Genomic DNA, 18,231 nt, shown 5'->3' on the forward strand with positions numbered 1-18,231 from the left:
AGAGAGAGAGAGAGAGGAAGAGAGAGAGAGAGAGAGGAAGAGAGAGAGAGAGAGAGAGAGAGAGAGAGAGAGGAAGAGAGAGAGAGAGAGAGAGAGAGAGAGAGAGGGGGAGAGAGAGAGAGAGAGAGGAAGAGAGACAGAGAGAGAGAGAGGGAGAGAGAGAGAGAGAGAGAGAGAGAGGAAGAGAGAGAGAGAGAGAGAGAGAGGAAGAGAGAGAGAGAGAGAGAGAGAGAGAGAGAGAGAGGGAGGGAGAGAGAGAGAGAGAGAGAGAGATCATTATCATTGCTAAACATCCTTAATGAATTCCTGCCCTTTACACGTAAATATAATAACAGTTATCTACCTGATTATCTCAGGAAAGGGAAAGCAATAATAAAAGCTAATTATTAACTAATTATTAATATAGACAATGTTATGTAACGTCAGGCGCGCGCGTAGTCCAATAGTTAGATTACGGTGTCACTGAGTTACTGAGTTCAGCAGTCTGCGAACCATTAACGACCATTTATTCATTTATTCGTTTACGTGCTTATTTACTTACTTATATAACCGAAGCAATACAGGATAGAGCAGAGTAAGAAGTAGGTAGAATTAGAGAGAGAAAGAGAAAGAAAGGAAGAAAGGAAGGAAGGAAGGAAGGAAGGAAGGAAGGAAAGGACAGGAGCCATGACGAGCTGTGCATGTGTGTTAGCGGGCATCAGAGAGAAAAGTTAGATTAAACTTCAAACTTATTGCAAATAATCAACAGCTTTTTCTCGCCCCCTGCTGGTGAGCTGTATAAATGAATGTCGCCCTCTGCTGGTGAGCTGTATAAATGAATGTCGCCCTCTGCTGGTGAGCTGTATAAATGAATGTCGCCCTCTGCTGGTGAGCTGTATAAATGAATGTCGCCCTCTGCTGGTGAGCTGTATAAATGAATGTCGCCCCCTGCTGGTGGGCTGTATAAATTAATGTCGCCCCCTGCTGGTAGTAAAACAACAACGTCACCACCGAAGAAGAAGCGGGTGCATACGACACTTCCATTGAATGCTGGGACGGTGGTGCGCTCTGAGGCGGAATTCGCCCTTTGCGATGACAAACAGCCGAAAGTCGTCAGATCTCCGTTTTAGGTCGAGGTACAGTTTCTCACGCTGCTTTTCTGCGGTTTTACGTTACCACAGTTTACTTTAACCGCTTTATGTTTGTGTGTGAAAGTTTAAGTCACTAACACAGCGGTTAGTAAACGGAACTGAGAGAGAGAGACAGACAGAGAACTGAGAGAGAGAGAGGGACAGAACGGGAGAGAGAGAGGGACAGAACGGGAGAGAGAGAGGGACAGAACGGGAGAGAGAGAGAGGGACAGAACGGGAGAGAGACAGACAGACAGAGAGAGCGAACGAGAGAACGAAAGAGAGAGAGCTGAAAATGTCAGTCAGACTGGACAAAAACTACATCACAAATGAGTGTAAAGTCGCCAGGGTCACCGGACTGGACACGACTGGCGGCAGAGAGTTGAGCTTTCCTCGCTCGGTCAGGGTTTCATTCTCTTTAGGAAACGTCCTGATTAACGTTGTGGTTCTCGGTGAGCACATCACACACACGACGAGGCTGGAGTCAGGTTCCTTCTTTTTTTCCTCTATTTCTCCGTTCCACCTTAAATGGTGCAGCAGTTACGCTCTGGTGCTTGAGATGAAGAATGCAACTGCTATACCATTTAAGGTGGAACTGTAAAGTTCAAACAACAAGCTGGGAAATAGGAACCTGACTCCAGCTTCGTACAGCAGGCAGGAGTGAATGGAGAGTTTCAGTTAGACTGTAGTAAAGCTAAGCGGGCAGGTTAGGGAACTGGCCCTGTAACCGGAAGGTCGCCGGTTCGATCCCCAGGGCCGACAGCACATGACTGAGGTTTCCTCCCCCAATTGCTCCCCTGATAAGGCTGCCCACTGCACCGGGCAAGTGTGCTCACTGCCCCCTAGTGTGTGTGTCTATTCACTAGTGTGCATGTGGTGTTTCACTTCACGGACGGGTTAAATGCGGAGGTGGAATTTCCCCGTTTATGTGATTAATTAAAAAGTATCACTTAATTCAGTATATTTCTGGAGTTACTTTTTTATGTGAACAGAAATGTATGAAGTATTTCCGTAAAGCAAAATGCTTTATTTCATATTTAAATTTTGCAATTGTTCAACTTAAACAAATTCTGCATAGTTCAGTCCTTGAAATGTATTTGGAGTGGTTTGGTGTGAAATGGTCCACTGTATAGGCTCCGATTTCTTTACAGTGGTGGTGATGGGAACCAGAGGTCGCAATGTTTACAACACAAATATAGCCGTTTCATGTACTTTCCAAAAACAGCACGCGTCTACTGAGTTTTTGTATGTTATGTTAATGATGGAAAAATAGTGATAAAACTGCAAAAAAGTTTCTTTGGGGACTATTTTGTCTAACAGCACCCTGCATGTATCCCTCCACCATGAGTGGATAAAAGTAAATGGATTAAAATACATTTTAAGCCAAAGCTTTATCACAAAACATTGTGTCAGACATCAGGCAGCATATATCTAACCATTTCATGTAATAACTTCACTGAATAACTTCAATTCCGACTCCGTAAGTCTCTCTAGAATAAGCATTTCACAGTAGCTGTTCTAAATGACTTTGTTTATGTCTAATTTTGTAGAGGTTTTGAAAGAATTGGTGGGGTTCCACTTTAAGTGTTGAACATGTAAGGTTTAAAACCCAATTTACAATTATGCTTATTTGGCTCACTCAAGGGAAAGAGAAAACCTAGGCTCAAAATTAGCTTGGGATGTTCTACGCAGTGACCACTGAACCTTAAGTTCCTAAGTTTATAGATAAACAGCTGGGGTCAGTGTTGAAAGTGAAAGATGATTCAGCCTAATTTGCATTATGTTATATCTACTGTGCCGCTTTTTTTGCACATGGATTTTACATTGCCTTGAACTTGACTGCAGTGGCGGTGGTGCTTCTTAGTCTAAACTTAGGCCTAATCTGGCTCGAGAAGTTGACTCCAGTATGCTGAGCAAGAGTAGGAGTGATTTGATTTTCAGTTGAACAGGTTCTTCTGGATAACTGCTGTGCCAAGTGGCTCGTTGAATCATGTTGGCCGCCTTGGATGTTAAGCCTGTTTCGAAATTGCTTTGGTGCGTCTGACCACAGACATGTTACTCTCTGCAGATGACAGGTCCTTGCAAATGGGTGTGAGCCGGCTTGATGTCCTTTACAGAAAGCTCCTCCTCACCAAACTCTTCATCCAAGGATGGGGAAGGCCCGAGGACCTGAAACGGTACTGTACATCAGCAACATGTGGTACATGAATCAGACTTCAAGTTTGTGTGTTCAGCTTATTTACAAATGAGTATGATGAAGCTATATGTGTCCAAATGTCTGTGGTATTAGAGGGAGGGGAAATTGAGACCTTTGTCAGTGTCCAGTTCCCATCAGACAGGGTTGTCCGTCCTCGTCCTAGAATTTCCAGCTTTGTAACCGCTCTATAAATAGGTCATGACTAGCCATCTCTAGTCTGCCATTGAATCACATCTGCACTGCTGCAGTTTGTGACTCTTCATTTATGCCTGCTGTAAGTTAATACTGTACTGTAGTGGTTAAGACAGTTTGTCTAGTTTTGGATACCCATAATCAATCTAGATACCCATGTATCAATGACTCATGATTACGTGTGAGTGTGTGTATGAATGTATGTGTATAATATATCAAAACAAAAACTTGTATCTCCGTTTTATTCACTTTTTCCGTTTTTGACATAATTTGAAAAGACCTGCTGTCCTTTGCATTGTATGAAAATTTCATGATGAATGGACCGAAAGAAACGGCCCAAAATGACTTGGAGAAATGTCTGGTTCTGTTGACTTACATTAAAAGTAAAGTATGTTTTTTCCTTGTCCTGAGAAGTTAACATTTTGGAGATATGAGGTTTTCTTCTGACAAAAGCAATATGTATGTGTGTGTACATGTGTATATATGTATGTATATGTACACACACACATATATAGTCTCTATTGCGCAGTAGCTTATATTAGTTAGGGTCCAGCGCTATGATGCATGTTTTACAGGTGATGACTGTGAGTGGAAATCTGATGATTGCAGCACTACGTGTGACTTTTGAGTCATTGTTTTTTTACATTTCTCCTTTTTTCAACAGAATATTTGAATTCCGGAAGACCATTGGAGACAGAGAAAAGTGTAAGCATTTGGTACCGCGGGACTATCCAGTTTTTATCGATAAGGTAAAGTCCAGCTGCATATGTGGTTTTATCAGTTAGATCCCAACCTAGACCTTTGCAACCACTGCACTGCTTCCTTTTTTTTTTTTTTTTTTTTTTTTTACTGGTATTTGTATAGCGCTCCCACGCAGTCGAAGAGCAGCAGCAAACATGAATTGAAAACATGCAGACCGCAGTAGCCTTGTGCTCTTCAAGACTCGCCTGAAGCTGTGGTTGTTAACTGGACGCATTTGAAATATTCATTCTGTAGGTGGAAGATCACTCGGACTGTAAAATTCACAATGGCCATTTCATATCTCCCCTGGAACACTTTGTTCCAGGCATTTTGCCAACAGAGTCCGTCAAAGCCAGGTAACCATGCCAATCATACACCAGCATACAGCAGAAAGATTATTCTAAGCTTTCAGAGCCAAAGAAAAGTCTCACAACTGAATTTCTCTTTTCTTAGGTTTCAGTTTATAATACCCAAAAAATGGAGAAAGCACAGACCAGTCTGCATCCATTTGGCTGGAACTGGAGACCATGTAAGTGTGCTGGTTTTGTTTGTTTTAATGATGGTTGTGGTTGTTTTGTATATACAGACATCCAAACTCATCAAGTAGTTGTTTAATAAAGAAAGAAATCATGTATTAGCTTGTAATGTTCAAATTGGTCTCTCTAACTGTGCATATGGTGTAGATAAAGTGTAGGCAACAGGGGACACAATCTAACACAGTTTTCCATCCATCCATCCATCCATCCATTATCTTGCGCTTCTCCAGGGTTCGGGTCGCGGGGGCAGCATCCTAAGTAATGAGGCCCAGACCCTCCTTTCCCCAACCACTTCCACTAGCTCCCTGGGGGGGATTCCGAGGCGCTCCCAGGCCAGCTGGGCGATATAGTCACGCCAGCGTGTCCTGGGTCTTCCCCGGGGTCTCCTCCCGGGTGGACTTGCCTGTGACACCTCCCAAGGGAGGCGTCCAGGAGGCATCCTAACCAGATGCCCGAACCACCTCAGCTGGCTCCTCTCGACGTGGAGAAGCAGCGGCTCTACTCAGAGTTAAATCATTTTTAAAGTATTTCAGCAAAATAAGCATGTTTGCCTCAATAAGCTTAAAAAACATCAACTTTGTTTACAGCACATACAATGTAAAAATATCCGTTTTTAAACAGGTTGTTCCTCTGTATCATTGAAACAGAATTTTTCCGTTTCTCACTGTTACTTTTCTATATTTCCAAGCACATGTTGCGTACTGGGTATTTTACCGGTTGCTTCGCTCCTTACAGCTGCAGCAGTGAGTGCAGCAGTTAAACAAGACTAGGGCAGAAAACTCCTCCTTTATCATGATAGAAAGTACCTAGCTACTTTTTAACCATGCTGATAAACTCAAATGTGATGTTAATCAGATTGTAACTGTGTGAAAATGTTAGGAATAATATTAACCTAGACATGTGGCTACAGTGTTGAACATTACCTGAAGTTAGAATAAATAAAGTGGCTGTTAAGCCAGAACACCAGCCAATAAACATATTAGTTGGGTTCTGGTGGAGGATATAAAAGCTTTTTCTTTTTTGAGTTGAAGGAAACTTGATTTTTTTGTATGGATAAAATGGTAAAATTACAGAATGTTCCACAGATAAAGTGAAGGAATAATCCTGTAAATACACGGAATATGTGCTGTAATCGTAATGGAATTTTCGCATTTTTTGAGTTAATTTTACAGAAAATGCACTGGTAATTTTTTGCCGTTGTGTTTTCTGTTTTTATTTATTTCTTTTTTGCAGTGTTTGGGCTGTATATGGGCCTTTCTCTTTGTTTACTTTGGCCGTCTTTGTTTTTAACCCCCCTGTGTGGAGGCTGTATGTTACCCTGGCTCACTCTCACTGTTGTTTATAGGCTTCGCAAGGATGACGGTTAAAACGAAAGTGAATTCTCTGACTAACAAACACAATTGAGTAATCAAGAACCATTTAAGATGGAAAACCATTGCTTTCATTGTATGAATCTTCTGATTACAGCACACATTCACAAATGACGATTCTATATAAATAAGAGAAAATGACCAAACATGATAATGTCTAGTGAATCTTATAACATTTTGTCTTTTTGGGTTTGTATTTCGCTCCAAGTACGTAATTTTCACATCACTGTGTATGCCAACTGTTAATATATTATATATCATGTACTTGTAATACACAAAGACAGCTAAAAAAACTGGCAGCATCCTTCAAACTATAAAAAAATGAAACAAAATTGAACCTATGATCATGTTAAAAGCTCGTTCCATGCAACGGACCAATCACAGTTAGATGAAAGTCTTGAAAAAGCAGATATTATGTCCAATCACGGTCAGCCACCACATTGTTTTGGCCAGAAAAATGCTGCTTTGCTTTGAATTGTTTCATTGATTTATATTGCTGGCTTAAATCAACCGATCAGGTACAAATCAACACGTATGATGACCCTATGCAATACACTAAGATTAAACCACTTGAGATTTTTATTTTTAATTCATGACAACATGAAACATTTGCTTGTTTGGATCAGCAGAAGCTATTAGTTTAAAAATGCTCATTATTTAAGTCAGTGTTTTTGGTTAAAATGCCCATCTCCAATATGTTTCCTGTCCTGTTGTGTTATTTCTCATTCAAGCTTCAGTTCTGACCTTTTTCATGTATTTTCCAGTTTTTCTGGAGGAGGCGAACTCTCATGGCCAGACCCATGATCAAAGAGACAGGAATGGCTTCCCTGCTGCTTGAAAACCCATATTATATCCTTTAAAGGGCATTTAGGGCATAAAGGTGTGTGTGTGTGTGTCAGTCAGTTATACCAGTGAAAGGTGTTTTACCCATGAAATTTTACTCTAGGTTGGGATTCTCTAGCAGGAAATCTGTAAGACTTTAGGTCACGTTCATGAGGCTACATGATACATAGGACACCTGACATAAACATTTGTAAAGGCTTATTACTGTGAGTCATAAAGCCTACTTTTGTCAGTGCTGCTGATATTTCTCCTCAGCAAGCATGATGACAACTGATGCTTGTTGGAATAAACTTTTAAAAATGTAGGTTTATGTCAGCTGTTATGAAAGGCTTAAGCTGGTGCCATGTAGCCTCATGAACTCAGCCCTTCAGTAAAGTGTTACCAGATTCTTTTTGCTGGATCTTCTGTTTCCTTGACACATAATTCCACATGGATACCGGAAACCTAAAGATCAAGTGTGAGTGGTCAGACTTTTTTTTATTGAGACCTTCTGTACAGTGTTAATGGAATTTTGTCTAGATGAAAGTTAGCATGTTCTATACTGGAAGGAGGACTGCATGGTATGGACAGAATGCTGGTATTGATTATATTGATGCACATTGCAATTGCAATGTAGCTTGCAATCTATTAAATATAATTTACTGTTGTTTGAATACATGAACAACTTGATGCATCAAAAAACCCACAGGAACACAAGGAATTGTGATTGGTTAAGATGTTCACAGCACATTTGCGTGTCTGCAACATTTTACTGTAGTGAAGACAGTGAGTGTAAGTGTCAGGTCACACAGTGATTGGTTAGAGGGCTCATTTGCATGTTGCCTTCTACGACATCAGTATTTCAAAGTCATAATCACAGTACAAGCAGTAAACTGCGTAGCCATCTGTTGATGTGCAACAGACTTGGTTATGTTGTATTTTACTTTTGAATAAGTCTGTTGATGTTGTTATTAATATGCTTTTGCATGTTGTTTTGCCCCTTATGTTGTGAAGACGTTCCAGTTTGAAGAACGTTTCAGACCTGTTTGTGATGGGCGGAGCTCTGATCCTGGAGTCGGCTGCTCTTCTTCACTGGCTGGAACGTGAGGGCTACTGGCCTCTCGGCATGACCGGCATCTCAATGGGAGGCCATGTAGGAACCTTATAAAGGCTGATACATTGGTACTCCATATGGCCAAAAGTGCTTGGACACCAAAGTGCTTGGGATTTGCTTTGCATCTGTAACACTCTCCGCTCCTGTGGGAAGGTGGCTGTTTGTTATTGCGTGTGGTGACCTTAGGCTTGTGTGCAGCTACTCAGCTATATTTCATGAAGCCCTCAATGCACAATTCTTGTTCTGATGTTATTTCCACAGGCAGTTTGAAACTCTGTAGTGAGTGATAGGCAGCTTCTACATGCTGCAGACTTTTGCATGGTCTACAGCTTCCTGGCTGAGCTGCTTTTGCTTCTAGATACTATTACCATATATATATATATATATATATATATATATATATATATATATATATATATATATATATATATACACACACACACACACACACACACACACACACACACACACACACACACACATATAAAATGTGTGTGTGTGTATGTATGTGAGACTGTATACACCGATCAGGCTAGATTGTTTCTACGCTCATTGTCCATTTTATCAGATCCACTTACTATATAGGAGCACTTTGTAGTTCTACAGTTACAGACTGTAGTCCATCCGTTTCTCTACTTACTTTGTTAGCCCCCTTTTACCCTGTTCTTCAGGACCCTCATGGACCCTCACAGAGCAGGTACTATTTGGGTGGTGGATAATTCTCAGCTGCTGGAATTTTTATACACCTCAGTGTCACTGCTGGACTGAGAATAATCCACCTACCAAAATATCCAGCCAACAGCGACCTGTAGCCAGCGGCCTGTGACCAGTGATAAAGGACTAGAGGATGACCAACACAAACTGCAGATGAACTATGGTCTTTGACTTTTTTACATCTCCAAGGTGGACTGACAAGGTAGGAGTGCCTAATAAAGTGGACAGAGAGTGGACACAGTGTTTAAAAACTCCAGCAGCATGGCTGTGTCTGATCCACTCATACCAGCACAACACACACTAACACACCACCACCACGTCAGTGTTACTGCAGTGCTGAGAACGATCCACCACCCAAATAGTACCTGCTCTGTGAGGGTCCATGGGGGTCCTGACCACTCAAGAAGAGGGTAAAAGGGGGCTAACAAAGTATAAGAGAAACAGATGGACTACAGTCTGTAACTGTAGAACTACAAAGTGCACCTATATAGTACAACCCCAATTCCAATGAAGTTGGGACGTTGTGTAAAACATAGATAAAAACAGAATACGAACCTCGCCCCATCCTTGCTTGTGAACGACTGAGCCTTTCAGGGATGCTCTCTTTATCCCCAATCATGACACTCACCTGTTTCCAATTAACCTGTTCACCTGTGGAATGTTCCAAACAGGTGTTTTTTGAGCATTCCTCAACTTTCCCAGTCTTTTGTTGCACCTGTCCCAACTTCTTTGGAACGTGTTGCAGGGATCAAATTCAAAATGAGTGAATATTTGCAAAAACAATAAAGTTTATCCGTTTGAACATTAAATATCTTGTCTTTGTAGTGTATTGAATTGAATATAGGTTGAAAAGGATTTGCAAATCATCGTATTCTGTTTTTATTTGTTTTACACAACATCCCAACTTCATTGGAATTGGGGTTGTAAGTGGAGCTGAGAAAATGGACACTGAGTGTAGAAACAAGGAGGTGGTCATAATGTTATGCCTGATTGGTGTATGTGCATAATTTGATTCACCTATTAGCAAAGGGTGTGGCTTGAACTCTAATTATGAGGGGTGTTCATAGACTTTTGGTCATATTATATAAACTGGTATTGAGGGATATTGGTATATTGAGTATATTGGATTTTATGTATCATAAAAATAAATGTAATAAATGTGTAGTGATTGACTCAAGGACATCAGGATGATCCTCTCTGGGAAATGAGGTCAGGGTTTTATTTAACATGTTTTCTCAGACGGTATCCATGTTTTGTTCCCCTACAAAGATGGCATCATTAGCTGTGACAAACTGGCCCAAGCCTATTCCTCTGATTCCTTGTCTGTCTTGGACTACAGCTTCAAGTGTTTTTACCACGGTAAGATTTTATCCTGTTTATCTGTACACATTTATATTAGCAGCTGATGCTAGTGCACTCTTGGTTTTGATGGCTGTCCAGGGCGCTCTGATACAGTGTTGGTGCAATTTCAGACATCTGCCACTAGATGTCACTCCTTTGCCAACATTTTGCATCCCGCAGCCTCTTGGTTTTGACAGATATCACATTTTTCATTGTGCATCATTACTGTTTTTTCATCCTTCAGTACAGTGGTGACATTTCTTACTTTGTGAAAACATTAGCTTCAATTGACTTTATCCAGAATTAGCAAACAGCTGAACAACAAAAAACATTTACACAGCCCACCCTGAAGCATCCAGCCCAACAAAGCTTCATCAGAAAGGTGCATCACTAGTCGTTAAACCAGAAAATATCACTCTAGAGACTATTGTGGCACAGCTACAGGAGACGAGTAGGTATATTTACAACAGCTGATTTTGCATTTTGGGAGGAGTACCCCTTTAACATTTGAGCACTCTGCACTTTTACAGAAATGCTTTATTATGAGAATTTTAGGATTGTTTCTCTCTTCAGAGGTTAAATTATTATAGCTACTACACTTTTGGAACAATGGTCCTGTATGAATGTCTCTATTACAGGGAGTTTTAAGTAAAGCTGTAAACTGGAGAGAACTAGAGAAGCAATACGCCACACACACCGTCTACGAGGAGGAGATTATCCACCTGCTGGAGTATTGCGGGGTAAGAGGATGAAACAGATGCTGAAGTATTGTGGAGTAAGTGGATTATCCACATGCTGGAGTATTGTGGAGTAAGTGGATTATCCACATGCTGGAGTATTGCATAGAGGAACTGCCAGTGACAGACACACAGGACCACTCTCTTAGACAAGGACCAAACTTTTGCCAGTGGTGTAGATTTAGGCATAATTTGAGTCTGGAAAGTTATTCTTTAAGGTGTAAATTACTTTACTACTGTGTAAGATTTGTAATTAAATCAAATGGCAGACACTTGCAGCTGTAGATTTACTTTACTTTTAATTATTTTATATTTTCAATATTGGTAGAATAGTAACAAAAATGCTGCTACATCTTTAAAGTTTTAAGCTTAAACAGCTTTGAACTGTTTCAGTTCAAGAGCGTAGAAACTACTGACAAGAACTGATTTTATTCCATCCAGACAGATTCATTCCGGATGGGACAGGACTTTGTGCGAGACTCCCCAGGCAGCTTTGATAAACTTTCGGACCTGGCGTTGTCGTCAAGTCTGCTGGGTATGAGCAGTGAGCAGGACGAACGGGTGGGACTACGCAGGGAGGCCGCAGGAGGCGGAGTTGGAGCCAGTGGGAGAGATTCCAGCCTGCTGCTGGAACAGAGGGAGGGGGACGATCTGGACCGCATGCTGTCAGCCGTGAGCAGCAGCCGGCCGCACATGGACATGCTCCATGCTAAGAACATCAGCCGTGGAACAGGTCAGCGACAGTCCCTGCAGAGGGAGTCTCTCTGCTTCATGAAGGGGGTCATGGACGAATGCACACACATCGCCAACTTCTCTGGTAGGTTTTGGAGAATACAATAAGGCTTTGATTTAATTGCTACTTGAAAGAATAAGCATTACTACTGATTCTAAAATCTGATTTCAACAGATGTCAAAGTAATAATGTCACACGCAGACTCACAATGTTCATATATAAAATGCATCATCAACATTATCCTTATGAAGATATGATGACAATAGTAAATAAATCACTTCCATCCTTATAAGACATCTTTCACCAAGTTCTCTAACAATATTCTTTCAACGCGCATCTGCATGGAAAAGGGGTCAGAAGTACAACCAACATTACCAAATTTTCATTATTTTCATTATATTATTTTGTCTGTTCATGCAGAATTTTCCACCAAGGAGGTCTCCAAATCCCCAAAACTTACATAGTGTAGCTTTAATTGATTTTTTTTTTTCCTTTTCAAACTCCAGGACATTTTACAAGTCCAAATAATAACAAATAAAGCACTCATATGCACACAGTTCCCCAGGTGGCAATGAGGGAAACTCTCCTCATGGTAATGTATAATTTCCTAGCTCGTCCCAGGCTTGTAACAAAGTCAAACTTCGTTGTGATGATGCAAAGTGCCTGGCTGGAGGCCTTGTTAAAATGTTGCTAGCACAGTGGAAAATGTCTTGGCTTGTGGCCTAGTCAAACCTCGCCACTATGATGCAAAGTTTCTCGCCTGGTTCTCAGTCGACGATGGAAAAGTTCAAAACAAATCAAGAGCATACCATAAACATTTCTTGACAAACATAATAGTATATGCTTCTAAACTGTTGTTGAAAGGTGGTTTAAACATCTGAAAGGCTTGAGCGATGATGAGAGCTGATATCACAGAGAGTGAATAAAGGCATGGCCTTTGGCATTATTCCCAAGGGTGTTTACTTTCACTTTCAGTTGTCAGTTGTTCCTCCGGTTTGCAGCTTTTGCACAGAAAAGAAGCAAGATCTGAACAGTGTTCTATTGAAACCTGTCTCTAAGTTAGTTATGAAGATAAAAAAGAATAAATAAACAAAGAAATAAAGCATGTCCCTAAACTTTTGGCAATTCGTGTACACATAGGAGGAGTGGGAGGTTGAAGTAGGTACAGTATTTATCACAATAATGCTGTTGCAGGGAACAATCACAAATTGTGTCCACGAGTTTCTTGTTCATGAGTCAAAAATAATGGTCTTAACATTTTAGCAGCTAGTTTAGTGTTGTTGTGACCAAAGATGGCCTACGACAAAGTTTTGACAGTGTCACAAATTTTGGTCCATAATTTCCCAGTCTCCATTAATTAGCACAGAGGGACACCTGAATATCAAAATCAATTGGAAAGCACATCCCTAGATTGCAGCTTTATGTTTTTCTTCTCCTCTGTGTGTTGCAGTACCAGTAGATCCCAGGCTGATCATCATCGTGCAGGCCAAAGAGGACGCGTATGTCCCTCGAACCGGTGTGCGCAGCCTGCAGGAGATCTGGCCCGGCTGTGAGGTCCGCTACCTTGATGGAGGACACATCAGCGCCTACCTATTCAAACAGGCCATCTTCAGGTCAGCAGGGATAAACACTCAATCTCTGCACTATGGAACGACCCTAGACACAGCCTTGTAGGCATGATTAGTTGATTAGTATAGCAAGGCTACATTGTCACTATTCTAAGTTTCCAAATGGTATAGCATAGTCTCCAAATACTACCATGGTATTCGGTAGTGCCTTTGCTGTAGGTGTGTAAGTAACGTGAAAGCATTTAGGGAGCTTTTTGGCTTCTACCTAGGTTAGTGCAGCTGGTTAGCATTAGCTTAGCTAGTGCGTTAGATGCTAGTTAAGCTCCGAGACAAGTTTAGATGACGATGATTCATATCTGAGCGACTGAAGTCGAGCAACTGCTGTTGAAGGGACTGTAAGGCAAAATTAAACTTGTTTCATGGTGTCTGGATGTTTAGCCTGATAAGCAAACTTAACGTTTGTTTAGCTAATAGATGTTTGTGCTTGCTGGCAGTTAACAATCAAGATAGATTGTAGCTTCTTAATTCACTCAAAAATGTAATTTTCCAGAGAAATATTCCATTGGAATCATAATTGTAATATGGCAATATCTCTTTTTGTATGACGTTTCATTTTCTTGTGCAGGCAAGCCATTTACGATGCCTTTGACCGGTTTCTTCAAAAATATCCCATGTTGTAGCTACAGATCATCTGGAACTGACCTTCAGTGGGACAGGTGCCATTGTGGGCGTGACACTGGAATGAAGAGCACGGGTTGTAACAACACACTAGAATTACAGAAGGACCACATAACTGAAAGCTAGCTATGTGATGCTACTTAAGACTGACAGTGGGTGTACTATTTACCAAAAAATAGAATATATTGTTTATAGAAATTTATAAATTGTGTCCTTACAAACACGCATTATTTAAAACGCCAACCAACATATCGACCTCTTACATCTTACACACCCTCGCTGCCTTTTACTACGTCCATCATGGCAAATATATTTCATTCACAATAAGGGACAGTAATGTTTCTGAATGTGTTTTTGTGTTTTCAGCCTTCTTTCTCGTTCATGTCCTTTCACTGTAACTGTATCACTGTGTCAAACATCACTGCCAAACCTGAGATAACATAGAGGATACCGTTTCATAGTATTTGAAATTGAAATGTATTAATTGCAATGGTACTTTTTTCCACTCTAAACCTTGTCCTCCTTAAAACACCCTCTTTCTTGGCCTACTTTATAAGTCCTTCATGACTAAAATAAAAAGGACATTTTTGAGACTGTTTCCTTGCTGTTTGTTTGTTCTGTTATTGAAATTAAATAATTTAATTGTGCATAATGTTGAACTTTAGCTATATCTGATAAATTCAGTAAGTCTGATGTAAAAGCTGTATTTATCAGCTTTTACATTTGCAAATTCTATGCTTACTATTAAAAGCTCAATTCCAACAGTTTGGGGCAATATGTAAAATACAAATAAAAACAGCAGTGATATGTATATCCACTTTGAATTGTAAAGCAACAAGATATTTAATGTTTTATCTCATTAACTTCATACTATATGTAATATCAGCTGTATAATATCATTAAAGGATTCAGGGAGGCCAGAGAAATGTCTTCGCACAGTGGAAGCCATGTCATCAATGTCCAGAAATACTTCTGACCGTATTCTCTGGACCAAAGAATTAAAGGACCATCCAGATTGTTATCAGCGTAAAGTTGAAAAGTCAGGCTCTGTTTTGGTATGTATCCGTGCCTATGGCATGCTTAGCTCTGTGAAGGAACCATTAAAGCTGAAAGATATATACACATTGTGGAGCAACATGTCACTGTCGTTGGAAGAAAACCATCATCATCATCATTATCATTAACCGCTAGTCCAGATAGGGTCGTGGTAGCAGTTGAGAGAGTAGAGAATCCCAGACGAGATATAATTCCTCCAGCAGGTCCTAGGATGACCCCAGGTCTTGTCCCGGTAGGCCGTGCCTGGTACACCCCCACCAGGAGGCATCCAGGTCAGATGCCCAAACCATCTCAGCTGGTTCCTCTCGATGAGGAGGAGTAGCAGCTCTGCTCTGAGCTCCTCCCGGATGACCGAGCTTCTCACTCTATCAAATAGAGTATAGCCTGTCACCCTACGAAGACAACTCATTTCCGCTGCTTGTATTCGCGTTCTCGTTTTTTCTGTCATTACCCACAGCTCGTGACCATAGGTGAGGGTCGGGATGAAGACCGACCGGTAAACAGAGAGCTTCGCCTTTTGGCTCAGTTCCCTCTTCACCACTACAGTCCGGTACAGTGACCGCATTACTGCTGCCACCTGTCCCAGGCTGTGGCCAATGTCACGATCCCTCTTCCCATCACTTGTGAAAAAGACCCCAAGATACTTAAACTACTCCACCTGAGGCAGGTCCTTTCCCCTTACCTGGAATGGGCATGCCATCCTTTTCCAGGCTAATACCATGGACTCAGACTTGGAAGTGCTGACCCTCATACCAACCGCTTCACACTCAGCTGCAAACCGCTCCAGCAAGTGCTGGAGACATCCATGTGATTCGGCCAAAAGAACATCATCATCTGCAAATAGCACAGACGCCACCCTCCGGCCTCCACACATAATGCCCTCCTGACTCCGGCTATACCCTGACACTCTGTCCATGACTATCACGAACAGGAGTGGAGACAGGGCACAACCCTGGCAGAGTCCAATGCTAACACTGAAAGAGTCTGACTTAATGCAGAGTATTCAAACACAGCTTTCACTCCGGGAGTACAGAGATTGGATGGCCCAGAGTAGTAGCCCCGGCACCCCATACTCACAGAGGACCTCCTACAAGATATCTCGAGTCATAAGCCTTCTCCAAGTCCACAAAAACTCGGCATTGTTCCTCCTCAATCTGAGGTTCAACTATTGGTCGGAGTCTCCTTTCCAGCACCTTGACATAGACTTTCCCAGGAAAGCAGTGTGATACCCCAATAGTTGGCACACACCCTCCAGTCCCCCTTTTAAAAAATAGGGACTACCACCCCAGTCTGCTAGTCCAAGGGTACTGTTCCCGACGTCCATGCAATATTGCAGAGGCGCGTTAGCCACGACACCCCCACAATATCCAGAGCCTTAAGCATCTCTGGATGAATCTCATCCACCCCCGGTGCCTTGCCACTGAGGAGCTTACCAACTACCTCAGTGACCTTCACCAAGGAAATGGAACTTGACACACCAGAAGCCTCTGGCCCTGACTTCCATGGGAGGCATGTATCCCGGATTAAGGAGTTCCTCAAAGCGCTCCTTCCACTGACTGACAATATCCTCATTTGAAACCAGAGTTTCTCCACCCTTGCTGAATACAGCTTGGGCACAGCCACCCAGACCACAGTTGTCCAGAACCTCTTTGAGGCCAAATGAAAGTCTTTTTCCATGGCCTCACCAAACTCCTACCAGGAGGTTCTTGGGTTACCGCCTTTACAGGCACCCACAAGCTTTTGGCCGCAGCTACACCTAGAGGTTTCAAACAGGGTCCATTCTGACTGCACATCCCATACCTCTTCCAGGAAATGAGAAAAGCTCTCCCAGAGGTGGCAGTTGAAATCATTACAAACAGGGGCCTCTGACAGTCATTCCCAGCACACCCTCACTATTCACTTGGGCCTACCGGGTCTGACCATCAGTCTTCCCTGCCATCTGATCCAACTTACCACCAGATGGTGATCAGTTGACAGCTCAGCACCTCTCTTCACCCAAGTGTCCAGAACATATGGTCCCAAGTCAAATGAAACGACAACAAAGTTGATCATTGACCTTTGACCCAAGGTGCTCTGGTACCATATACGCTTATGAACATCCATATGGCTCCAGAGGTAGGTCCAGGTGACCCTCTCCCCGGCAGGGTACATGATTTTCTGTGTGGTAGATGGTGGGGTTTTGGATCATGTTAGTCTGGGTCTTCACTCCAGACCCGTTCACCCTGGGAGAACCTACCAGGAGCATACTGTTCCCAACGGCTTAGCTCTGAAGAACCCTAGACCACACAAGCCCTTCTGCCACGACAAGGCCCCGATCCAGGAAGAGGAAAACCTTGTGTCTCCAAATTGGTAACTTTACAGTAAAATGAAAAAACATACTTCACTTTTAATGTAAGTCAGTGGAACCAGACTTTTTTCCAAGTATTTTTGAGCCATTTCTTTTGGTCTCTTCTTCATGAAATTTACATAGAATGTAGGACATCAGGCATTTTCAAATTGTCAAGGACTGAAAAAAATGGGGGCGGCGCAGTGGGTAGCACTGTCGCCTCACAGCGAGGAGGGCCTGGGTTCGATTCCCTGGCCGGGCAACTGGGGTCATCTCTGTGTGGAGTTTGCATGTTCTCCCTGTGTCTGCGTGGGTTTCCCCTGGGTTCTCCAGTTTCCCTCCCACAGTCCAGACATGCAGTTAGGCCAATTGGACATGCTACATTGCCCCTAGGTCTGAGTGGTTGTGTGTGTCTGGCTGTCTGCCCTGCAATGGCCTGGCAACCTGTCCAGGGTGTACCCTGCCTTCCGCCCGATGACAGCTGGGATAGGCTCCAGCACCCCCCTGCGACCCTGAGGGAGAAGTGTACTTTAACATGATAACTCCTGATCCTCCTTTAACATGATCATTCTGTTTGTGTTACAACACCAATTGCTTGTATATTCAGAGAGTGGGGGTGCCTCGTCATATGAAGCACAGAATAAGACACCAAAGGCCTTGTAGTTAGGGTGGTAAACATGCTCCTGTCCCCACTTTTTTTGGAATGTGTTGCAGGCATCAAATTTGGAACAAGCATATATTTACAAATATGCAAAAACAGTTTGCAAGGTAAAATATCAAATATTGTGTTTTCAATTGAACACAGGTCAAACAGAATTTACTAATCATTGCTTTCTTTAGATTGTGGACTTTGCTGCGTTTTGTGTGAATTTTGCGGATGACATGACAATGGAATCATTTGCGGTACGTGACATCATAATACCTGTGAATTCGTTTTACGCTGCCACATTCTGAGTATCTTTTGCAGAAGACCTCACACTGGGGTAATTTGTGATGT

The 18,231-nt window shown here is 42.1% G+C and overlaps 1 protein-coding gene across 1 annotated transcript; it reads left to right on the forward strand.

Annotated features, from left to right (window-relative positions):
* The first annotated feature begins 981 nt into the window (after positions 1-981).
* Positions 982-14,450, forward strand: abhd18 (abhydrolase domain containing 18). The gene is made up of 13 exons (XM_017706259.2): positions 982-1,115; positions 3,178-3,286; positions 4,163-4,247; positions 4,495-4,595; positions 4,693-4,768; positions 6,910-6,994; positions 7,418-7,445; positions 7,982-8,120; positions 10,065-10,154; positions 10,775-10,876; positions 11,315-11,690; positions 13,057-13,219; positions 13,800-14,450. The coding sequence occupies exons 2-13, from the start codon at positions 3,195-3,197 to the stop codon at positions 13,852-13,854; spliced, it is 1,392 nt and encodes a 463-aa protein (XP_017561748.1). The 5' UTR covers positions 982-1,115; positions 3,178-3,194; the 3' UTR covers positions 13,855-14,450.
* Positions 14,451-18,231: the final 3,781 nt, after the last annotated feature.

Source organism: Pygocentrus nattereri, chromosome 14, assembly GCF_015220715.1.
Source record: "Pygocentrus nattereri isolate fPygNat1 chromosome 14, fPygNat1.pri, whole genome shotgun sequence".
Lineage (NCBI taxonomy): Eukaryota > Metazoa > Chordata > Actinopteri > Characiformes > Serrasalmidae > Pygocentrus > Pygocentrus nattereri.